This window comes from Cynocephalus volans, chromosome 11, assembly GCF_027409185.1.
Source record: "Cynocephalus volans isolate mCynVol1 chromosome 11, mCynVol1.pri, whole genome shotgun sequence".
In the NCBI taxonomy this organism is placed as follows: Eukaryota; Metazoa; Chordata; class Mammalia; order Dermoptera; family Cynocephalidae; genus Cynocephalus; species Cynocephalus volans.
The window spans coordinates 129,572,400-129,598,929 of NC_084470.1; the positions used below are offsets into that span (position 1 = coordinate 129,572,400).

At 37.2% G+C, this 26,530-nt stretch overlaps 1 protein-coding gene across 3 annotated transcripts in view; it reads left to right on the forward strand.

Moving 5' to 3' along the window:
- Window positions 1–26,530, forward strand: part of KCNT2 (potassium sodium-activated channel subfamily T member 2) — a 388,988-nt gene that overhangs the window by 313,727 nt on the left and 48,731 nt on the right. For all 3 annotated transcript variants that reach the window (XM_063114556.1, XM_063114557.1, XM_063114558.1), the window contains one exon: window positions 24,980–25,081. In XM_063114556.1, the coding sequence (XP_062970626.1) occupies window positions 24,980–25,081 (102 nt within the window). The remainder of the gene's footprint in view (window positions 1–24,979; window positions 25,082–26,530) is intronic.

Here is a 26,530-nt window from a genome sequence, read left to right on the forward strand (position 1 = left end):
CATTCTTCTCATCAGCACATGGATCATTCTCCAGGATAGATCACATATTAGGTCACAAATCAAGTCTCAATAAATTCAAAAAAATTGGAATTATCCCATTTATTTTCTCAGACCACAATGGATTAAACCTAGAAATTAATAACAAATGAAACTCTGGAAACTATACAAACACATGGAAATTAAGCAGCATTCTACTTAATGACATATGGGTCCAAGAAGAAATCAAGCAGGAAATCAAAAAATTTTTTGAAACTAATGAAAACAATGATACATCATACCAAAACCTGTGGGCTACTGCAAAAGCAGTATTAAGGGGAAAATTTATTGCATTAAATGCTCACTTCAGAAGAATGGAAAGATGGCAAGTGAACAACCTAACACTTCACCTTAAAGAACTAGAAAAACAAGAACAATCCAAACCTAAAGTTAACAGACGGAAAGAAATCATTAAGATCAGAGCAGAACTGAATGCAATTGAAAATCAAAAAACAATACAAAAGATCAATGAATCAAAAAGTTGGTTTTTTGAAAAGATAAATAAAATTGACAAACCATTAGCATGGCTAACCAAAAAAAGAAGAGAGAAGACTCAAATAACAAAAATTAGAAATGAAAAAGGCGATATTACAACTGATTCATCTGAAATACAAGGAATCATTCGAGACTACTATAAACAACTATACACCAACAAATTTCAAAATCTGGAGGAAATGGATAAATTTCTGGACACACACAAGCTCCCAAAACTGAACCGTGAAGACATAGAAAATTTGAACAGACGAATAACAATAAAGGAGATTGAAGCTGTTATCAGAAAGCTCCCAACAAAGAAAAGCCCAGGACCAGATGGATTCACAGCAGAATTTTACCAAACATTCAAAGAGGAATTGACACCGATTCTTTACAAACTATTCCAAAAGATTGAAACAGACGCAAATCTCCCAAACTCATTCTATGAAGCAAACATCATCCTGATACCAAAACCAGCTAAAGATATAACCAAAAAAGAAAACTACAGGCTGATATCCTTGATGAATATAGATGCAAAAATCCTCACTAAAATACTAGCAAACAGAATACAGCAACACATACGTAAAATTATTCACCACAATCAAGTGGGATTCATCCCAGGGATGCAAGGTTGGTTCAACATACGCAAATCAATAAATGTGATACACCATATTAATAAACTCAAACACAAGGACCATATGATCATCTCTATAGATGCTGAAAAAGCATTTGATAAAGTTCAGCACTCATTCATGACAAAGACCCTCTATAAGTTAGGTATAGAGGGAAAGTATCTCAACATAATTATAGTCATATATGCCAAACCCACTGCCAATATCATCCTGAATGGGGAAAAGCTGAAAGCTTTTCCTTTAAGAACAGGAACTAGACAAGGATGCCCACTCTCACCACTCCTATTCAACATAGTGTTGGAAGTACTAGCCAGAGCAATCAGAGAAGAGAAGGAAATAAAGGGCATCCAGATTGGAAAAGATGAAGTCAAACTGTCCCTGTTTGCAGATGACATGATCCTATATGTCGAACAGCCTAAAACCTCTACAAAAAAACTGTTGGAATTGATAAATGATTTCAGCACAATAGCAGGATACAAAATCAACACACAAAAATCAGTAGCATTTCTTTTCTCCAATAGTGAACATGCAGAACGAGAAATCAAGAAAGCCTGCCCATTTACAATAGCCACCAAAAAAATAACATACTTAGGAACTGAGTTAACCAAGGAGGTGAAAAATCTCTATAATGAGAACTACAAACCAATGCTGAGAGAAATTAGAGAGGATACAAGAAGATGGAAAGATATCCCATGCTCTTGGATTGGAAGAATCAACATAGTGAAAATGTCCATACTACCCAAAGTGATATACAAATTCAATGCAATCCCCATCTAAATTCCAATGACATTTTTCTCAGAAATGGAAAGAACTATCCAGACATTTATATGGAATAATAAAAGACCACGCATAGCCAAACCAATGCTGAGCAAAAAAAATAAAGCTGAAGGCATAACACTACCTGACTTTAAGCTATACTACAAAGCTATAATAACCAAAACAGTATGATACTGTCATAACAACAGATACACTGATCAGTGGAATAGAATAGAGAATCCAGAAATCAACCCACACACTTACTGCCATCTGATCTTTGACAAAGGCACCAAGCCTATTCACTGGGGAAGACCCTGCCTCTTCAGCAAGTGGTGCTGGGATAACTGGATATCGATATGCAGGAGAATGAAACTAGATCCATACCTCTCACCGTATACTAAAATCAACTCAAAATGGATTAAGGATTTAAATATACACCCTGAAACAATAAAACTTCTTAAAGAAAACATAGGAGAAACACTTCAGGAAATAGGACTGGACACAGACTTCATGAATACGACCCCAAAAGCACGGGCAACCAAAGGAAAAATAAACAAATGGGATTATATCAAACTAAAAAGCTTCTGCACAGCAAAAGAAACAATTAACAGAGTTGAAAGACAACCAAGAGAGTGGGAGAAAATATCAAAATATACATCTGACAAAGGATTAATATCCAGAATATACAAGGAACTCAAACAACTTTACAAGAAAAAAACAAACAACCCAATTAAAAAATGGGCAAAAGAGCTAAGTAGGCATTTCTCTAAGGAAGAGATACAAATGGCCCACAGACATATGAAAAAATGCTCAACATCACTCAGCATCGGGGAAATGCAAATCAAAACCACACTGAGATACCATCTCACCCCAGTTAGGATGGCTAAAATCCAAAAGATTCTGAACGATAAATGTTGGCGAGGTTGCAGAGAAAAAGGAACTCTCATACATTGTTGGTGGGACTGCAAAATGGTGCAGCCTCTATGGAAAATGGAATGGAGGTTCCTCAAACAATTGCAGATAGATCTACCATACGACCCAGCTATCCCACTGCTGGGAATATACCCAGAGGAATGGAAATCATCAAGTTGAAGGTATACCTGTTCCCCAATGTTCATCGCAGTACTCTTTACAATAGCCAAGAGTTGGAACCAGCCCAAATGTCCATCATTAGATGAGTGGATACGGAAAATGTGGTACATCTACACAATGGAATACTACTCAGCTATAAAAACGAATGAAATACTGCCAGTTGCAACAACATGGATGGACCTTGAGAGAATTATATTAAGTGAAACAAGTCAGGCACAGAAAGAGAAATACCACATGTTCTCACTTATTGGAGGGAGCTAAAAATTAATATATAAATTCACACACACACACACACACACACACACATACACACACAAAACCGGGCCGGGGGGGCGAATATATAACAACCACAATTACTTGAAGTTGATAGGACAAGCAAACAGAGGGGACATCGGTGGGGGGAGGGGGGAGGGAGGAGGGAGGGAGGTTTTTGGTGACGGGCAACAATAATCAGCCACAATGTATATCGACAAAATAAAATTTAAAAAATAAATAAATAAAAAATAATAAATAAATTCTCAGTACCATTTTCTATAGTTACTGTCGCCTGAGGAATAAGTGGATTTTTATTCTTACAAAAATTGTTATGCATATCGTTTTAGTCTATCTATAAGTAGGTGCACTTGTACCTTCATAGGTAAGGACTTCACCTTTGCAAACATAATCAAGTATTTAAATCAGGTGCAAACGCCAGCTTGGCTCTTACACACTATTTTATCACTAAGTGGTCCTCATTCAAACTTGAGAAGTGATGGGGTTTATAAGGATGGGTGTGGAATATTAGACTGTATTGACCCCAGTTGCTTTAATTGTATGATGATTAAGCTTTGCTGTTTTCCCTGTGGACCTTGTTTTCTCATAAATACATGGTTTCCATTGCTATCAGAAGTAATGCTCTGTAAAGATTTTCTGATAGTGCCCACTCACCATAGGCGAGAAAAATTTCTTACATATCACAATGTTCACGACTGAGATCCCTTTTTAAAAAAGACAGATTAACAAGAGAAAAGCATAACAAATTTGTTTAATGTATGTTTTATATGACACACGAGTTTTCAGAAAGGAAGAACCAAAGACACAGGGAAATCTGTGTATTTTAATGCTTAGGTTTGTTGAAGAGTGGACAGTTGTGCAGAAGTAACATTGGACAAAGGGGTATGACCTAAGGGTAATAAACTGGGGGGAACTTAGCAAGGCTTATTTGTTCAGATTCTTCTTGATGTCTCTGTGTCTGCAGAGATAAGAACATTCCTTTTTTCTGGGTATAGGTAGAACTCCTTTTGAATGAGGGTCTTATGACCTACTTTCAAGGGAAGGTCACATAGGTTTTATGGCTTGCTTCAGGTGAGAAGGTGCAAGAGAAGGTCAGAGAGACTATTAGTCTGTTTCTGTTGCTTATAAAAAAAAACACCCAAACTGGGTGATTTATAAGAAAACAAAAGTTACTGCTTACAGTTTCTGAGGGTATGAAGTCCAAAGTCCAGAGAACACAGCTGGCGAAGTTCTTGGTGATGGCGACAGTGATGGTAGGGTATCACATTGTGAAAATGGTGGAGCAGAGAATGACAGACTCCCCTCTCTCTCTTTTAAAGTCCTCCAAACCGTGCCCCTGACCACCATATTTAATCCATTTGCTATGGCACAGTTCTACAATCTAATCACCTCTTCAAGGCTCCACCTTTCAATTACCATGATAGGATTTCCCCCACTTTTAACAGTCACAGTGCGGGCCAAGTTTCTAATACATAAAACTTGGAGACACAATTCAAGCCTCAGTGAGTTTTGGGGGGACAGAATTCAATCCACTACAGAAGCCTTCCTGCTTCTGGTGTTTTCTCAATTGTCAACATGACATATTTCAAAGCAGCATGTCCTGAATCCCATCACCACAATAATAACCTCCATTAGAAACAGAAAAGAACTAAAAACACAGACGGATTATTGTCCATAACATTGATGCCAACAATGACTGTGAGGACCCCTCTTTGCTTTTGCTGAAGAAGAAATTCCTTGATTCTTCCTTTATCACCTCTTATAGTTACTATTGAGGAATTCCCTTGTCTGTTGTTTTCTGTGGCCCTTGTCTCTCACTTCAAGCTTCTTTGCTTCGTTATTCATGTCACTTCAGAAGCACATGTTCCCTGCGTCTGTGCAACTTTTGTAGCCTGCTTCCTGCTCATGAAAGTTTAAGAAAGTCTAAAGGTGTTTAAACTTCTGAAAGCTTAAAAAGTCTAAAGAATTTTCAGACTAGAATGCGAATTTCTTTCAAAAAACTTAATCAACTTCATGTTCACCTGCTGCCATTCAGTTTTATGGCTAGACATAGACTTAAAGTTTCTTACTAAACATAGTTTTTAAGTTCTTTATTTCTTTTCCTCCACAATACATTCATTTCTCTCATCTTCATGGAATATACTTTCAGGTTATTGAGACAATAGGTTTGGGTTGGACTTTATGGTTTAAAGCCTTTTTTACAATTTATCTCCTATTCTGTCAACATCCAAAAGCAGACACTTTTTTAATCTGGGAGACACTTAATCTAAGAGTTCTCTATTTTCTTTCAGTGCTGCTTGAAACTAATTCTCACCTTAGCTCCTGTTTTTCACACAACGTCCAACTAAATGAAGCATATGATAGTATACGTACACCAACAGTAAACTGATGGAAGTTTCTATGGGCCGGGACTAGGAGTGGCACGTAACACTTCCACTCATGTACCATTGGCTAGAACTCAGATGGCCACACTTGGCTTGAGAGAGGCTGGGAAATGTAGTCCAATTATATGCCTCGGAAGAACGGAGCGATAGATTATTGTGAGCAGTCAGCATTCGCTGTAAAATGCAATACATCACGCTAATTTTCATTAAATGTGAGCAGCCTTTCAAAACATTTCCTGAACAGCATGCTTTAGTTTCTTCAGTTTGCATTGTCCTTTTCATCCGAACTTTCTTTTATTGTTGTCCACTTTTTTTCCTGAATTCTTTTTTTGATATTATCCTTGTCCTGGATATACCCATCACCACTACTGTTTTCACGATGATGCTTCCTGTGTTTGAAGGTCACTGACACTCCTTCCAACAAAGCAGGTGTAACAGACATCAGAATAAGTGCAAAGCAGAGACGCAAAAGGCAAAGAGAAATAAAGGAACAGAGAAGCGGAAGACAATAGAAAAAAGAAATTTTTATCTCATTTCTCTCCAAAGGCTTATTTCATTTCTCTTGTTCTGATGTATTTCGCACACAAAAAAGCCTTTTATACATACGTATACGTGCACACAATTTGCTTCAAGACCGCTTCCTTTGAAATTTCTTTTGAATCATCATCGTTCCCCAATGAAGATCACAATTACACTTACAATCATATGAAAATTACACACTAATGTAAGAAGCAAAGTAATGAAAATGTGAGATGACTAGTGTGGTATATAAAAAAATATATTTGGCTTTTGGGTTCCTGGCTCAGAGCTGCAAAAATCTTTGAAATTTTCTGTTTGATAGGAATGTCTTTTGTTATTCATAACCTTCACCTGTACCAGATTTTCTGCTAACAAAGTGGCCCATAAGGGAGCAACCCTTAAGTAGCTTCAGGATGGGTGCTGGTCACTGGAAAAAAGAAGCCACATGATTAGAAGGTTGAAACTTTCAGCCCCTGCCCCCATCTCCAGGGACCAGGGACGAGAGAGGGTCTGGGGATTTACTTAATCATACCTATGTAATTAAACCTCAATAAGAATAAAATAAAAATTAAGATAAAAATGAGGCTCTCACAGCTTCCAGGTTAGTGACTGTGTTGATGCACGAGGAGGACAGAACACCCTGATTCAGCAGTCACAGAAGCTCCTGTGCTCACATTTGCCCAATGTGCCTCTTCATCCGCTGTTCATTAGTATCATTTATAATAAAATGGTAATTGTTCAGTATAGCACTTTCATGAGTTCTTTGAGTCATTTTAGCAAATTATTGAACCTGAGGTGGTTATGAGAAGCCCTGAATTTGTAGCTGGCTAGCCAGGAGTGTGACTGGCTCGGGGACACCAGGACTTATGGCCAGTGTTTGACGTGGGGGCAGTCCTGTGGGTCTGAGCCCCTTAAACTGTGTGGTGTTTGCCGACTCCAGGTAGTTAGCATAGGAATTAAACTGAATTGTAGCACACTTAGTTGATGTGCGAGAGTTGGTTTCAGAATGCAGTAGTCATGCCTGTAAGTCATATAGCACTTCTGAAGTCTCAGGTGGAATCAAATGTAAAAATTTCTACCAATGATTAAAGATATTTCCCGGGAGAAGCAGGCCAAGAATATCAAAGTTAATGTTTAAATATGTTCACTGTGTAAAAGAAAGAAGGCAAAATTTTGCATAGTCTCAATTTAAATTCAAGTGAATAAATATTGGCTCAGCACCTACTATGAACCAAATAAAATGCCTTGCTAAATGCTAGAACTTACAAAATTAAACACATAGAATTTATAATCTTATGGGAGACACAAATATATAAAAGCAAACACAAACACTTTATGTTTTTTCTTCTGCCTACTCCAGTTGAACTACGTTTTATTCATAATCCAGGTACTAGTATAGCTGAGTGGGAGTTTGGTGCTACTTGCCAGCACTCGGTTTGATTCATTAGGAAAGATTCTTATCCTGTTTTTAAGAAAATATTTACCTTTCCCTATATTGCCCTAAAAAGAATTTAAAAGAATTCTAATTAGGTTCTATTGCTTTTAAATGTGGAAAAACATTGCCTGATCTACACTAGAAGAGTGATAAATGCAATTTATGTGGATAAGAATTTTTAATGTGCCAATTTGTCCATTAATAATGTGCATAGTATCATGACTTTACACAACAGGTCTAAAGTCTGCACATTGGGCCACTAAGACTATTCAGTGCACAGCCCAGGACATAGATTCACATAGACTACAATGTAAATGGCTCGCCCTGGATCAGTACCACAGAGCTGTCATATACGTATTTATTGTGAGGATGAAAAACTATTAAAATTGAAATATCAAATGCAGAAAAGTAATGGATTTATATAACTGACATGCTAGTAAAGTTATTAAAATTCTATAATTTTATAAAGTTAAATATTTTATGATGATAAATAATTATAATATAGTGGTTAACTATTGCTTTTAGGGAGCCCAATAATTTACTTGTCTTTATAAACATATATAAGTATGAAGCCTCCTCAAAAAGTTTGTGGAAGAATTCTATTATGTTTCAGTTCCATTTTTATGAGTACACTTGTAGGAAGAGGGAAAGAGAGACAGAGACGAGTGTGTAGAATCCATTTCATTTCTTGATGAGCTGAAAACACAAAAATGCCTGTGGGTCACCAAAAAAACAGAAAAGAAGAAAAAGAAAAAAATGCCATTTTGGATTACAAAAGTAACTTTTGGGTGTTCCTACTTGAATTATTAAAATGAACATCACACTAGACAAAAAATGTTAAAACAATGATTTCGTTTTCTTATTACTTCTTTTTCTACATTAATAAATATTTTCTTCATTATTTGATTCTGTTTTACTACGTTTGCGAGGCACAGCTCATTTTTGAACCCAGAGTCAAAGAGAAGACAGTACACTTAATCAGCCTTCCATTTCAGGAGACAGAACTGAAACAGGAACCCGTGACATCACAACTTAAGTAGGAGAAAAGGTCATTTCAGAACACTGAAGCCAACAAAGTACCAGATTCATTATATTGGGAAAAAGAACACTTATTTAGTGAGTTAATTTCTTTATTTATATCATAAACTTAGGGGAGTTCCCCAAAAGCTTCTATGCTTAATGCTGTCATTATGTTTAGCTTGAACAGAATCGCCTCAGGCTCAGAAAATGTTTCAAATAATTAGTTTACTATTTTCAGTGCGTAAGTTTCTCTTTTATACAAGATGTAAAACTATCATTTTATTTTGTAGTCAAAAATTCTCCTTCCAAATTCCTTCAAGTAATGTAATATGAATCTAGAATTATAGTCCCAATGTAACTTATTCATGTTTGTAATATATTCATTGTCATAATCAAACTCTATCAAATTAATTAAACATTGACATTTCAAATTTTTTTGTTAATTTTTTTGGCAAAAATGTTGGGTCTCTGGCATCTTTGACTATTTTAATTATTTTTTCTTTGTAATTTTCCAAACTATTTTTTTTTTAAATTTTATTTTGTCGATATACATTGTAGCTGATTATTTCTCCCCATCACCAAAACCTCCCTCCCTTCTCCCTCCCCCCTCCCCCCCTCCCCCCCAACAATGTCCTTTCTGTTTGCTTGTCGTATCAACTTCAAATAATTGTGGTTGTTATATCTTCTCCCCCCCCCCCCGGTTTGTGTGTGTGTGTGTGTGAATTTATATATTAATTTTTAGCTCCCTCCAATAAGTGAGAACATGTGGTATTTCTCTTTCTGTGCCTGACTTGTTTCACTTAATATAATTCTCTCAAGGTCCATCCATGTTGTTGCAAATGGCAGTATTTCATTCGTTTTTATAGCTGAGTAGTATTCCATTGTGTAGATGTACCACATTTTCCGTATCCACTCATCTGATGATGGGCATTTGGGCTGGTTCCAACTCTTGGCTATTGTAAAGAGTGCTGCGATGAACATTGGGGAACAGGTATACCTTCGACTTGATGATTTCCATTCCTCTGGGTATATTCCCAACAGTGGGATGGCTGGGTCGTATGGTAGATCTATTTGCAATTGTTTAAGGAACCTCCATACCATTTTCCATAGAGGCTGCACCATTTTGCAGTCCCACCAACAATGTATGAGAGTTCCTTTTTCTCCGCAGCCTCGCCAGCATTTATCGTTCATAGTCTTTTGGATTTTAGCCATCCTAACTGGGGTTAGATGGTATCTCAATGTGGTTTTGATTTGCATTTCCCGGATGCTGAGTGATGTTGAGCATTTTTTCATATGTCTGTTGGCCATTTGTATATCTTCCTTAGAGAAATGCCTACTTAGCTCTTTTGCCCATTTTTTAATTGGGTTGCTTGTTTTCTTCTTGTAAAGTTGTTTGAGTTCCTTATATATTCTGGATATTAATCCTTTGTCAGATGTATATTTTGCAATTATTTTCTCCCACTCTGTTGGTTGTCTTTTAACTCTGTTAATTGTTTCTTTTGCTGTGCAGAAGCTTTTTAGTTTGATATAATCCCACTTGTTTATTTTTCCTTTGGTTACCCGTGCTTTTGGGGTCATATTCATGAAGTCTGTGCCCAGTCCTATTTCCTGAAGTGTTTCTCCTATGTTTTCTTTAAGAAGTTTTATTGTCTCAGGGTGTATATTTAAATCTTTAATCCATTTTGAGTTGTTTTTAGTATACAGTGAGAGGTATGGATCTAGTTTCATTCTCCTGCATATGGATATCCAGTTATCCCAGCACCATTTGCTGAAGAGGCAGTCCCTTCCCCAGTGAATAGGCTTGGTGCCTTTTTCAAAGATCAGATGGCAGTAAGTGTGTGGGTTGATTTCTGGATTCTCTATTCTATTCCATTGGTCAGTGTGTCTGTTTTTATGCCAGTACCATACTGTTTTGGTTATTATAGCTTTGTAGTATAGCTTAAAGTCAGGTAGTGTTATGCCTCCAGCTTTATTTTTTTTGCTGAGCATTGCTTTGGCTATTCTTGGTCTTTTATTGTTCCATATAAATGTCTGAATAGTTTTTTCCATTTCTGAGAAAAATGTCATTGGAATTTTGATGGGGATTGCGTTGAATTTGTATATCACTTTGGGTAGTATGGACATTTTCACTATGTTGATTCTTCCAATCCAAGAGCATGGAATATCTTTCCATCTTCTTGTATCCTCTCTAATTTCTCTCAGCAGTGGTTTGTAGTTCTCATTATAGAGATTTTTCACATCCTTAGTTAACTCAATTCCTAAGTATTTTATTTTTTTGGTGGCTATTGTAAATGGGCAGGCTTTCTTGATTTCTCGTCCTGCATGTTCACTACTGGAGAAAAGAAATGCTTCTGATTTTTGTGTGTTGATTTTGTATCCTGCTACTGTGCTGAAATCATTTATCAATTCCAACAGTTTTTTTGTAGAGGTTTTAGGCTGTTCGATATATAGGATCATGTCATCTGCAAACAGGGACAGTTTGACTTCATCTTTTCCAATCTGGATGCCCTTTATTTCCTTCTCTTCTCTGATTGCTCTGGCTAGTACTTCCAACACTATGTTGAATAGGAGTGGTGAGAGTGGGCATCCTTGTCTAGTTCCTGTTCTTAAAGGAAAAGCTTTCAGCTTTTCCCCATTCAGGATGATATTGGCAGTGGGTTTGTCATATATGGCTTTAATTATGTTGAGATACTTTCCCTCTATACCTAACTTATAGAGGGTCTTTGTCATGAATGAGTGCTGAACTTTATCAAATGCTTTTTCAGCATCTATAGAGATGATCATATGGTCCTTGTGTTTGAGTTTATTAATATGGTGTATCACATTTATTGATTTGCGTATGTTGAACCAACCTTGCATCCCTGGGATGAATCCCACTTGATCGTGATGAATAATTTTTCGTATATGTTGCTGTATTCTGTTTGCTAGTATTTTAGTGAGGATTTTTGCATCTATATTCATCAAGGATATCGGCCTGTAGTTTTCTTTTTTGGTTATATCTTTAGCTGGTTTTGGTATCAGGATGATGTTTGCTTCATAGAATGAGTTTGGGAGATTTGCGTCCGTTTCAATCTTTTGGAATAGTTTGTAAAGAATCGGTGTCAATTCCTCTTTGAATGTTTGGTAAAATTCTGCTGTGAATCCATCTGGTCCTGGGCTTTTCTTTGTTGGGAGCCTTCTGATAACAGCTTCAATCTCCTTTATTGTTATTGGTCGGTTCAAATTTTCTACGTCTTCACGGTTCAGTTTTGGGAGCTTGTGCGTGTCCAGAAATTTATCCATTTCCTCCAGATTTTCAAATTTGTTGGTGTATAGTTGTTTATAGTAGTCTCGAATGATTCCTTGTATTTCAGATGAATCAGTTGTAATATCGCCTTTTTCATTTCTAATTTTTGTTATTTGAGTCTTCTCTCTTCTTTTTTTGGTTAGCCATGCTAATGGTTTGTCTATTTTATTTATCTTTTCAAAAAACCAACTTTTTGATTCTTTGATCTTTTGAATTGTTTTTTGGTTTTCAATTTCATTCAGTTCTGCTCTGATCTTAATGATTTCTTTCCGTCTGCTAACTTTAGGTTTGGATTGTTCTTGTTTTTCTAGTTCTTTAAGGTGAAGTGTTAGGTTGTTCACTTGCCATCTTTCTATTCTTCTGAAGTGAGCATTTAATGCAATAAATTTTCCCCTCAATACTGCTTTTGCAGTATCCCACAGGTTTTGGTATGATGTATCATTGTTTTCATTAGTTTCAATAAACTTTTTGATTTCCTGCTTGATTTCTTCTTGGACCCATATGTCATTAAGTAGAATGCTGTTTAATTTCCATGTGTTTGTATAGTTTCCAGAGTTTCGTTTGTTATTAATTTCTAGTTTTAATCCATTGTGGTCTGAGAAAATAAATGGGATAATTCCAATTTTTTTGAATTTATTGAGACTTGATTTGTGACCTAATATGTGATCTATCCTGGAGAATGATCCATGTGCTGATGAGAAGAATGAATATTCTGAGGTTGTTGGGTGGAATGTTCTGTATATATCTGCCAATTCCAATTGGTCTAGAGTCTTGTTTAGATCTTGTGTTTCTCTACTGATTCTTTGCCTAGATGATCTGTCTAATATTGACAGTGGAGTGTTCAGGTCCCCTGCTATTATGGTATTAATGTCTATTTCCTTCTTTAGGTCTAATAGAGTTTGTTTTATAAATCTGGCTGCTCCAACATTGGGTGCGTACATATTTATGATTGTTATGTCTTCTTGATGGATCAGTCCTTTTATCATTAAATAGTGTCCCTCATTGTCTCTTTTTATGGTTTTTAGTTTAAAGTCTATTTTGTCAGATATAAGAATAGCTACTCCAGCTCGTTTTTCTTTTCTGTTTGCATGGTAAATCTTTTTCCATCCTTTCACTCTTAGTCTGTGTGAATCTTTATGGGTGAGGTGGGTCTCTTGTAGGCAGCATATAGTTGGGTCCTGCTTTTTGATCCAGTCAGCCAGTCTGTGTCTTTTAATTGGGGAATTTAAGCCTTTAACATTAAGAGTTGTTATTGAAAGGTGTTGATTTATTCCTAGCATTTTATTGGTTGTTTGGTTGTCTTAGGTGTCTTTTGTTCCTTGCTTTCTGATTTACTGTTTGGTTTCTTTGTTTGTTGGTTCCTTAGGTTGTAGAGAGTGTTTTTGTTAGCTTGTTTTCTCTTCATGAATGCCATTTTTATTGTACTGGCGGGTTTAGATTTTTCTTGGGTTTTTATGGCAGTGGTAGTTATTTTTCAGGAACCAAACCCAGTACTCCCTTGAGGATTTCTTGTAAGGGTGGTCGTGTGGTAGTGAACTCCCGCAGTTTTTGTTTGTCTGAGAAATATACTATTTGTCCCTCATTTCGGAAGGATAGCCTTGCAGGGTAGAGTATTCTTGGCTGGCAATCTTTGTCTTTTAGTATTTTGAAAATATCATCCCATTCCTTTCTAGCTTTTAGGGTTTGTGGTGAAAAGTCTGATGTTAACCTGATTGGGGCTCCCTTATAGGTGATTTGACGCTTCTCTCTTGCAGCTTTTAAGATTCTCTCTTTGTCTCTGAGTTTTGCCAATTCGACTATGACATGTCTTGGAGAAGGCCTTTTTGGGTTGAATACGTTTGGAGATCGTTGAGCTTCCTGGATCTGAGGATCTGTGATTTTTCCTATACCTGGGAAGTTTTCTGCCACTATTTTGTTGAATATGTTTTCAATGGAATCTCCATTTTCCTCCCCTTCTGGAATACCCATGACTCGGATATTTGAGCACTTGAGGTTGTCTGATATCTCTCTCAGATTTTCTTCCATGTCCTTGATTCTTTTTTCTTTCTTTTTGTCTGTTTGTGTTATTTCAAACAGCCCATCTTCAACTTCAGAGGTTCTCTCTTCAACTTCGACAAGCCTGCTGGTTAAACTCTCCGTTGTGTTTTTTATTTCGCTGAATAACTTCTTCAGTTCAGCAAGTTCTGCTACATTTTTTTTCAGGACATTGATTTCCTTGTATATTTCCTCTTTCAGATCCTGTATACTTTTCCTCATTTCATCATGAATTCTAGCTGAGTTTTCTTGTATCTCATTCAGTTTCCTTAGAATTATCACTCGAACTTCCTTGTCAGTTATTTCATGGGCTTCTTGTTCTATAGGATCTAGAGTATGAGATTTATTAACTTTTGGTGGTGTACTTTCTTGATTTTTTGTATTTCTGGTGTCTTTTTTTTGGTGTTTATTCATTGTGGCAGGGGGTTTCACAGTCCACTGGTTTGAGACTAATGACTAACTAGGATGTTGCTGTGGTTGCCAATTTGGTATGGCTCCCGCCGTGACTGCTCAGTTGGCCTCTAGTGTCTTGTGTGTGTGGTTGCCTCGGGTCTTGGGCTTCTCTGGGGATCCACCTTTCTGGTCAGCTTGGACTCTGCTGGGCTGGTGGATCATGTACCACAGGGTGTGTGATCTCTGTTGAGCTTTCACTTCCTGTATAGGACTTCTCCCCGTTCCGTGTGCTCTGGCCCAGGCTGTTAGATTGTGCAGTGTGTGGTTTCTGTCGAGTCTCCGCCTCCCTGGCCGCACGTCTCCCCCCTCTGTGCACACTGTGCTGGGCTGGGGTGTGTCTTCTGCACCCCTCGTCTATCAGCTGGGCCTTCAAGACCCTGCTCGGCACCGCCTCGCCCAGGAAGTCTACCAGGTTTCTGCTAGGCACAGACCACCGGTCTCTCTGGGTGCCTTTGTAGCACTGTGTAGATCTTTCTTGGGTCTTGTTCACCTTTGTATCCCCCCCGGTATAAACCGAGTCTAGTGCCCGCCTGCAGCCTGCTCTCCGGCAGGTTCAAGCGGACCTGGCAACTCTCCTACCACACTATTCCCAACCAGAAATTCGTTAGGCTTTTTTCCAAACTGGTGGTCGCAGAGATGGTATCTGCCTCCCAGTAACAGGAAGTTTACTGGGGCCGGAGTCCAGGGTGTGGTGGAGTGACAGTCGGCCCGCCCGTACGTCCTTGCCCTCCCAGCACTGGTCGGGGACGCCCCACGCCCCCAGCCCCGCTAGAGAACCACGGAGGGAGTGGGAGAGGAGGCCGGCCTGCAGGCTTCGGAAAGCCCCGCGCCAGGCCAAGCAAATGGGCTCAGTGATGGCCAAGCAGGGCGGAGCTGCCCGCACCTGGGAAAATGGAGGCAGCACCGGGAGGTGAGTGGCCTGGTGGTGCAGTCGGGAGCCGCGTGGGCATCCACCCCCCGAACAGAGCTGTGCCAGGGATCTCTCACAGTGCTGTGCCAGGTCGGGTGCTCGCTCTCTGTCTCTGGTTTGTCGCCTTCTGTGTTCTTGGCGCTGCCGCCTCGGGCTGTTCAGTCGCGGCGCCGCTCGGGCGCTCCCAGGAGTCTTCTTTAATGCTGGCCTGAAACCTCGAATCCTGAATAGGGCAGCTGGCCGCCTTCAGCGCGGCCCCGGCCTCCGGGATCCTGGCTGCATCCACAGCAGCCCTGGCGCCGTGTTCCCTGTTTTGAGACTCGCTTTTGCAGCTAAGAAACAGTTCTTTTCCTGCTCCACACTTCAAAGCTGTTGCCTGTAAATGAGGCAGCCTCTCCTGCCGGGGGCAAACTGGCGGTCACCCCCCACGACCGGCCAGCAGCAGCGGTCCTCCCTTAAGAGATGGCAAGAGGAAGGTCCACAAGTTTCCCGGCTGCCTGAGGCCCAGTGGCCGCCTTTTCTACCTCAGCTACTCCGCGCCAGCCGCCGCAGCCGCCGCCATCTTGAAACCCCCCTTTTCCAAACTATTTTATGTTCTTTATGTAATTTTAAGAAATATTATTCTTGAGGTTCTAAACACTATTACCAAATCACAAAACTAAGTTTATGACACTTTATGTTTAATAAATTAAACAGATAATAATATATTTATATATGATTTCTATCTTTAACTTGAAAATTGTTTTGGTCTCTGGGGCCACATTATTGAATGTCCACATAATGCAAAGCAGTTATAACAAAAGTTCGTCATGTGCTCACGTGATTATAACTTATATAAGCAACTTTTTAGAAGCGTAACATATGAAACAATTTTTTGAAGACAGTATCTAAACAACAAAATAGACTCAGTGATGAGTCATTCCTCTGAACTTCTGTTAATCTTTCAAAATCATGATGTAATTTATATTGACAGCCCTCCGTGTCATAAAACTTTCACGAGAAATTTATGCATCCCTGTTTATCTTCTAAGCACTCACAAATGTTAAGAATTACCTTTAAGTATATGGCCCTCCTTACTTAAAGATAGTCTCTTGAATTACGCCTTTTATGCTTGCTGGAAGAAAGGCAAACTCTCTTTTTTCGGTCCCACTCAAAACCTAATTTCTGCACTGATACTCTAGTTCAAAAGAGTGGAATTTCTCTTTTGAAGATTATTTTCTAACCTTTTCTGTTCCAAATTTCCCTTAATGGGAATTGCCAACTGCAGACATTTTGGGTGGTTCTAATTGTTCATCTCTTTTTAGTGAGGTACCTGCATTTTACGTGTTGTTTTATTTCTCAGGCTTTCCTTTATCAGGGATATTTCTGTTGATTTAGCCTGTTTTAGTTATTTTTTAAATTATAGTTGTGTTTTATGAGTTACAACTTTTGAACAACATTAAATGATACGGAACTTACCTTTAGTTGTATTTTTAAGTAACTACATTGTTTATGTTACACTTTCATAAAAGTGCAAGAACACTGGTCACTGTTTCTGTAAATTCTAGTTTAAGGAAGTACAAATATTTTAGACGTTTTATTCTATGAAAGAGTAAAAGTAATAAGATCACGCACGTGGAATAATGCTTCACTTTTTCCTCTTTGGTTGCCAAACTTCTCTTTTAAGGCTCAACTCTGATGTCATTTCACCTGTGACACGATTCTCGTCCTCAAGCTTCTGTCATACTTACAAACCTATGCATGTTACCATCACATGGCCTTGCAATGTTTGATTTTAAATCTATCTCTCAGTAAAACTATAAATTCCCATAGAACTCTAATCTTTTATTAATTATTTTTCATCCTAGGAACCTAGTTCGGTGCCTGATATGTGATAGTTAATTGATAAATGTTTCTCGGTTGCACTGCTTAGAATTTTCTCCTAGGCCATGGAACATCCTGTAGTTGATTAGAAGTACCCTATTTACTTTTTAAAAAATTTGACATAAATTTTTAAAAGTATGTTTAGTTTATTTACCATGTTATTTTCTGCTATAATCACTATTCACCCAAGTTACATTTTAATAAGATATGAGCTAGTAAATTCCTTGACTAATTTCTAAATATTTAATTTTCCAAAGTGGAAAACTGAAGAGCTCTTTGGTGCAAGCAGGTAATATAAATTAGAGAATTGAATCATATGTAAGAAAGAATGAGTCTAAAAGGAAGCAGATGCTTTCAATCATGACTAGGTGCTGCCGTGACCTATGATATCAGATTTCACAAATTTATAATAAGTCAGAAATGCAAATTTTATGCTAAATGTTAAATGTTGAAGGCCAAATAAACTTCAATAAATTTATAGAGACACAAAGAAACTCCTCTGTATTTCATACTTCCACTCATCTTTGCCAATTTGTAACTTCTAGCCATATGCTGTATTTTTTTTGAGATGCAAAATAGTAGGTAAATCAAACTGGATGGTTAAGACTAAGTATTGGTCATCCCTAATTCTTATTTTTCTATATATAAAATCAGCATTGATTTATAAAAGTGGCGTTTATTAAATTATTCCAACTTCATTATTTTCTAGAACTAAGCATATAAAATGTATTCTCACCATGTAAAATCAGTTGTTTGAGATCTTACTTTTTTACATAACTTTAAAGGCAATAGGCCTTGAAAATAGTGTTAAAACATCACTGGTCTTTTTTACTCTGTAAGGAAAGTTAATAATAAAAGGGCAGTAAATTATAAATGCAAAATTATTCACACAAGCAGAAGGGCAGCATCACTAGATTGAGGCTTTTCAGAATGAGAAACATAACATATATTTTAGAAGATGAGAGGACTTGCTGAGCCAGTGCTGAAAACAGTTGATTCCATGAGATGAGAGTGTGACACCCACAGTGAGTCGTAAGCCAATATAAGGAAGGAGTTTTCAGGATTTAGCCAGAGAGCCAATCTGATTCATCGGTAGTCTACACTGGGAAGTACTGAGAGGTCATCCTTGCAAGCAGTTTGGGAGCCAGACTTTGCACAGCCCTGAATGTTAAGTCTTTGGAACTTTTTACGTAATGGATGGGGAGCTGGGGCAGGTTTTTAAGTGAGGACAGGGGGGAGGTGACATCATCAGACTTGTGCTTTCATCAGATTTATGTGGCATTTCTATATTTATCTGAAAAGGGATGCTGTGGGGAAAAGGGAAAGAGTCAGCAAGTTATTTCAATAAATCAAGCGTGAGATAGTAAAGGCCTGGTCTCGGACCCGCAGGGTGGTTATGCTGACTAAAACGAAAGAGAATTCTGGGGAAGAGCCGACTTTAGTGAGGTAGATGATCCGTGTATTTGTAAGTATATGGGGGCACTTTAAAAATCTTGTGGAAAACGGGAATTAAGAGATAATACTAATCCTTCCATGAAGTTTTTGAAGTACGCTCAATATTTAAATTGTAATACACTGGTGTTGATATATAAATGTCGTTCGGAAAAGGGATGGTGAATTACATATATGCATATACATGTGTATACACATGTATGTATATCTGCATATATGTGTGTACATACATACTTAAAAGTTATGCATAAATGTAAAGCCTTAAGAAAAGAGAAATTGTTAAAAGATATCCATAAGGAAGGTGAGTTTAGCCAAGGACTTTATCTTGAGTTCATAAAGGGGGGTGCAGGCAGAAGACAAATCAGAGAGATGAGTAAGAAGCCCCGCAGCCCTGCAAGCTGAGACAGAGCGATGCCGAAAGGAAGGCTCATCTCTGCAATCAGAATATATTCTGACGAGCACCGCGAGAAAGGTCAAATAGGACAAATGCTGAGAAAAAACACTAGATTTGGAGATTACATTGTGATTACATTCAGAAGGAAGAATGAAGAAATGCAAAAGGATTGTAGTTGAAAAAGCAGAGGACAGAAACCACTAACTTGTGCCAATAGGATTCTTGATTTTTTTCCACATCCCACACTGTTCTTTTAAATCCAATAATTTTATCTATCTTATACCATATGGTATTGGATGGACATAGATTAGAGGAAACAAAATTTCTGCCAGAAACAAATTCCTTCTTCCAAGAAAGGCACGTGTTCATGATAACAAACCAAATGGAAAAGACAGATAAGAGCAAGTGTACTAAACTGTCTGAAACCTTTAAGTGAGGATTTCTTTTAGGTATTTGAGGTAAGTAATTGTTAGGAAAACACAAAATCATCAGTGAAACTTCAATTGGATGAAGAATTCTACTAGGAAGAAAATACACTTTAAGAAAAAGGAATCATTATGTATGTTTGTACTAAAATTGATAATAGAAATATCTATTGTATCTCACAAGACTCAACAGTCAAAAGAAACTCTAAAATAAAAGAACTTTGAATAGCATGAACATTAAAGTTATTTACGTCTTCAAACCTGCATTAAAGAACTGAAGTGAGAAGAGAAAGGTATTGAGTGAGCCTCGAATTGTTTGTTGCTTGCTTCCTGCATAGGAATATTATGAGCTTTAAACTATGCACTAATTTGGTTTTTTTTTTTTTTTTTTTTTTGGTTTAGGCAGCTACTATAAGTAAAACAAATTTATTCATTTTTGTAATAAAATTTTATTGACCGTGTTAGGCATTAAGTAACAGACAGCAAAACCATGGTCTCTGCCCTTTCGGAACTTATGGTTTAGCTGAGACAGACAATTAATAGATCTTACAAAAATCAAAAAACAAACAAAAAAAATCTACAAGGAATTACAGATTCCAAAAGAGCTGTGAAAGTAATAACAGGTTATATTCAAGAGGAGCTGGGGAAGTCCTTCATTAAATAAGGTGACAAAGGCCTCTCTGCAGAGGTAGTGTTTGAGCTACTGTGAAAACACCAAGCCAGCCCAGTAAAAGCGTGGGAAGCAGCATTACAGGAAGAGACAAAGCAAGACAAAGTCTATGAGGTGATACATGATTTAGTATATTCAAAGAATTAATAATAACAGAAAATAGTATTAATAAAGTGCTTAATGTGTACAATATTTGTAGATGTCTTCTCTTGTTTATTTATTGTAAGCACAGTGGGATGTAGATGCCAATGTGAATCCCATTTCACAGGTGATAAAACTGAGGAAGAGGGAGTCTGAGTAACTTGTACAAGGTCCTACAACTAGTAAGTGACAACACTTGACTCAAACTCTTGTGTGTTTCCAAAACCCAAGCTTCAAACCGTTGTATGGTAGGCTGTCTGTTGCATCCATACTTTGAACAGGTGGACATCTCCACAAATGTTAAAACTCAAGTTCAAATCTTCACTTGTGATCTGCTCTTCCTCCACACTTCTTGTTTTACAGAAGGTACCAGCATCTACCAAACCTGAGTATCCTCTTCATCTTCTGTCTGCTTTACTATCAGATTAAATCATCATGTCCTCTCAGAATTTAATGTCTAAATATATTTTGAATAAGATCTGTTTCTGCAAATGTAAGAGTGGAAGGTAACTTCATCTTTCACTAGGGTTGCTGCACTAACACCCAAATTCATCTTATTCAGTCTCCCTGTATTAGTCTGTTTCTGTTTCTTATAACAGAATATCTGAAATTGGGTAATTTAAAAAGAAACAATTTATATCTTACAGTTTGGAGGCTGGAAGTCCAAGGTCCGGGGAACACAACTGGTGAGGGCCTTTTTCTTGGTGATGACTCTGCACAGCAGCATAGGATGTCACAGGGTGATAGAAATGCCTGAGCAAGAGGGAGCTAAACTTCTCACTTGCTCTCCTTTTAAAAGCCATCAGAACCACACCCATTACACCATGAATGGATCCATCTGTTCACGAAGGCACAGTCCTCACAATCTAATCACCTCGTAAAGGCCCCACCTTTCAAATACCATAACTGGATTTCTCACCCACTTCACACTGTTAAAATGAGGGTCAAGTTCCTACTATGTGAGCTTATGGGGGCATATTTAACCCATAGCACTTCCCATGCCCTCTTCATTCTCAATCCATTTTCCACATTGTCATCAAAGGGAGCACTCTAAAAATATGATCATATCACTCCTCCTCTTAGAAATGCTTTAGTTTTCCCCATTGTCCTTAAGATGAAACTCAAAGTCCTTCACATGGTTTCAAAGTAGGGTGACCATATGTACTGTTAATCCTGGGACAGCTTCAATTTAGATCATTGTTCTTTGGTGTAATTCTTCATGGCATCCCCTTTCTTGTCAAAAGTACGCTGGTACTTTAAGGTCTATTTCGTGGTTTCTGCTCCAGTCTCATTTCTGACCTCTCCTTCCAGCTCACATGCTCAGACTCTATGCTGTCATCTTATGGAATTGCTTCCACTTCCTCGAGTCTTTCAGGCTTTTTACACTTTCAGGTTCTAGCACATACTGGGCCTTCTGTTTATAACTTTCTACTTATCACTCACTCTCCCAAATTTCCTGGCTAATTTCTACTCAATTATAGATCTCAACTTAGACATCACCTCCAATTCAGTTTCTCACTTTTTCACCAAAAGGATAATGTAGGTGCCCTTCCAAAGTATCCGTGACTGTAGAATTGTTACTTACACTCACCCCAGTGTTTTTGCCTGTTTTGCTGTAGGTACCACTCATGGTTTTATGAATTCTTTCTTTGTGTATTAATGCCTGGCCCATAGTCAACACATAATAATTCTCTGTTAACTACTAAGAATTTATTAGTTCTATATAATAACTCTGTATTCCTAGCACTAAGGATAATGCCCTACATAAAGTAGCTTCTCAACACATATTTACGTAACTAATTTAATAAATAAATGAATACATCAGTGTTTGGGTCCTTTAATAATGAACAGAATTACTTTCAATTAGCATTTTTGTTATAAAATGATGCTTATCCATAGAATTCAGATGTGTGGAGATAGGAAGGGTTCATTTCCAAAGGGTAACGGTTCTGTGTTTGAAAATATAATGTGCGAATTGGGAATGTAATTGAACCAAAGAATGTTTTGTTTTGGAAAAGTAAATGTGCTATATCATGTGATTGAACTGTAGTATCACGTGAACGTAGGTGAATAGTAAAGACAAAGTTTTAAATGTCAGTTAAGTCTTTATTAAAGTTAGCAGGCACTTCACTGGATTTAGAAAATGTACCTTCTCAGTCAGACAATTATTGACCAGGGATAATCCAAGTGAAAGAAACCACTAAACACCAAATATCATTCACCCTGATCCACTAGGCTTGTCACTGATTTGATCTTGTTTGCCAGGACATTCTTAGGACAATCCCTTTTCATGAAGAAATATTGCTTTTTCACAGAAGTTCTGCCTCTGTGTTCAGTCATCTCCTGAAAATCTGATTGTAGGGTAAACTGGGCTTAGATTTAGGAACAATAAATGACATTGTCAGAATTGTTAGTGAGATTAATTGGCAGCACTGTGTCGGATGATTTAGAGTGACAAAAGACTTGAGATTGGAAAATTAATAGTAGATTTAAGCCCTGACAAATGTTGTAGCAGTAGGATGTAGAAGAGGAAATAATAGGATAATTGCATTGATTAGTGATAAATGGATGGACTGAGGAGGGAAAGGGTCAGAGGTGTTCTGATTGACTAGTTAGTAATTTTGACCCTGATTTACTACTTAGAAGATTATTCAGCATGATTGGGAATTCATTTTAGTAAAACATAAGATTATGTTGAAAGCCGGAGACTAGAGGGTTATACACTGAGAGAGCAGAGAGCAGGCTGGGATTGGAATCATGTTGTAATTTCTAAATCAAGGCTTTCCTCAGTATTTATCCTAATTGATTTTCAGATGATGTTTTATACCATGTCTTCTTCTACATGTTGAAATTTGCTCACTGTTCTCAGCTGATCTGGATCTCCATCTGTGCCTGCCCTTGGGCACCCCTGATCCTCACCCCACCATATATATATGAGGGTACTTCAAAAAGTTCACAGAAAAATAGAATTAAACGATAATACGAATCTTTTCCATGAGCTTTTTAAACACTCCTGACACCTAGGCTAATACATTAGAGAATATATTATGATGCAATGGACATGGGCAAAAATGGGGCAGCACATGCCTGTTTCTCACCCTACCTTCTCCCTCCATATCAAGTGAGGATATTCTTACAGTGTGGACAGGCTGCTTACCTACATAGACACTATGCAAGTGCTGGAAATAACACCCCTGCTCCTCAGCCTGGCTATTGTTAAGCCATGTCGACCTCATCTGTTTGTCCAGGGGACGTCCAGGAGTCAAGCCACTCTCATATCATCATCAAAACCAGGAACAGTAGTTGCCAAAGTTTATCTCTTAAACTCTTCCCTTGAGTGGCACCCCCTCTCTCCCATTCTTAACGTGGGGAGATGGGAGGCTTCCCTTCCTGTGGGACCCTCAAATTTGCTACATTAGAAATAGTGGCTTACTTCTGTTGCCTCAAAAGTAAAGGTTGACTTCTTATTTGCTTAGCTGTATCAATCTTTCCTAGGAAAGGAAAGTTGGCAACAAAAGAAACTAGCATTTATTTTTAATTGATAATGTAGAGTTTATTAAATTAAAAAATATGGCTTTTTTAAGATTTAATTATTTATTTTTGATTTTCAACATTATTTATTATGAGCATATTATTATTACAAATCGTGATTTTTCCTCATGCCCTTTACTAGCATTTTTGAGGTTACTGTTTGTTAAGTACAAGTTTAACTCACATTCTTAAGAAGCTCCTTCCAATCTTAAACAAATTTGACATTTGCTTTCATGTCTTCATTTATTAAGGGAAGATAATAGCAACGGAATTTTAAAAAGAAACCACCATACATCATAACAAACACACACATGTACACATAAACACATTTTTGCATGTAATTTGCAGAAGTTTAGCTGCACATTGGTGTGGCTGGCACAACTTAAGAGGCAGATGGAGACATGAAACTGAGATGAAGGAAAGCTAGAGACTACTTAATGTGAAAGGTCTGTCTGAGTCTGTTCCAGCTGCCCCATAGATTGGGTGGCTTGCAAACAGCAGATGTTTATTTCTCACAGCTCTGGAGACTGGGAAGTACAAGATTTAGGTGCAGGCAAATTTGGTGTCTGGTGAAAGCCAGCTTTCTTGTTCATAGATAGCACATGTGGAATGGGTGAGGGTCTTTCTAGGGTTTCTTTTATAAGGCCACTAATCTCTTTCATTAGGGTTTCACTCTCATAACCTAATCACTTCCCAAAGGCTGCAGCTCCTAATACCATCACCTTGGGGGTTAGGATTTCAACATATGAATTTTGGCAGGGACTCAAACATTCAGACCATAGCAATTTTTTTTAAACATTTGAGAATACTTAAAAGTAAATCTTCTGTTATGATACATTATGTCACTTTAGTAATTTTTACATTTGATTACATGATTTTTATTTTATCTGTTTCTTTTATTTTGTCACCTCAAACCATCTTGGAAATATATATGAAAAGTAAATAAATATGAAAAAGTAAATATTTAATGTATGAAAGGATTAACTTTTCCTAACAATTGAGTTTTTAAATTGATTAGGAAAATTTGGTTATAAAAATTAAAAGCATATTTTAAAAATACAATTACAGATGAAGTAATGATGCATTTATAGCTAAGAACCATATACTGAGAATATCTTTTTTCACATATGCTAAGAAAATTTACCTAGGCAGAAATGCATACAAGCTCACAAATTTTTATATCTCAAATTTCTGAACAGAAAGAACGGGAGAGAGGTTCTAATCTGGCCTTTATGTTCCGTCTGCCTTTCGCTGCTGGGAGGGTGTTCAGCATCAGCATGTTGGACACTCTTCTGTATCAGGTGTGTATGTGATATTTCTTTTCTTTTTTAAAATTGTTATTTTATTTAGATTTTATTTAAATAAATACTATTTCTAGTGTTTTTCATGGATCTGTTGACTTAAAATTGGCTCTGAATGTAATTCAATATTTTATTTCATGTATTTAATAACATACACTTGCCTATAAAATATTTTGTAAGAAAAATATTATTTTAAAAACCGATGAAAACTACTTTTAGGCATTCTTTGGTGGCAGTGCCGTGCAGTATTTATTGTGACATTTTAATACATTTTGCATATTATTTCAGGCATATTACTAGAATTAAAATAAGGAAAAGAAAAAAATACTAGGTTATAAAAAGTCATCATTTCTCATAGTACACATTTTTTTTCAGGTTTGGCATAAAATACCAAATTGATGTCAGAAAACTGATAAACCAAGGACATTTTAAGCATCAGCTAATTTTGCCTATTTTCAAAAAATGTAAAAAAGATTTTACAACAGCCAAGTGCCACTTAGTTTGTTCCTGAATGCCGAGTTAACAGTGTCGCTTTATCACAGCTGTGAGGTTCAGGGAGATGCTCTTTCACACAGCTATAATGTACTCTTTTTGTCTCTACCACAAACTGAACAGTAGTAATATATAATATTCTCTGATTCAAGTAATCAGACAATATCTAAATATTTTTAGGGAAAGGAAGAAATTCATAGGGCTTTAAATTGTTTGATAATGTTAATCTTAAATTAAGCTTTTATGCATTTTATTGTGCCTGTTCTTTTTGATTATGTATTTAAGTACCCTCTTCTATGATTGCTTGACTGAATAAACTAATCCCAAAATAGTTAAAGCTTTTCTGCTGGCCTTTGGGCTAATTTTGCCCATGAGTATGCCTCTAGCAATGTCAGAAACCATCTGCTTCTGTCAGATGAGTGCCAGAACAAGCACAAGGGAGAATAAATACTCCTATTTGCCCTAAAGTTTTAGACCCATTATCTGAGAACTCCAGGAGGGAAGGCTCCCACCTCAAACACACAGATAGTTGTAATTTAAAGAGATTAGACTGCAGGGTAGGGCTGGTTTCAAGAGTAATGTTGAAACTGAAAATTTTATATCAATAGCAGCCAAATGCTTGGATGTTATTATGCACCGTTTGATTTTTTTTTTTTAGCCACAGTATCTTATGTTTAAATGAGGTCTCATGAGGAAGTCTAATATATAAGTTAAACAGAAAACTGTTTTGCAGAAGTAGAAGGCAGTAGTTTTTTCTTCCTCTTCATTTTTGCTTCAAATTTTATGTTGTGAGTAGAGATACAGGAAATTGGGTTTTTTGTGAAGCTTCTGCACAAAGAGTAAACTAGAACTATAGTTTTTAAAGTTCTTAAAATGTAACAGAGTAAAAGTATATTTTGTATTTCAATCCAACATGCCCTTTTATGTGTGTGTGTATTACAAACAGAAATCTCACAA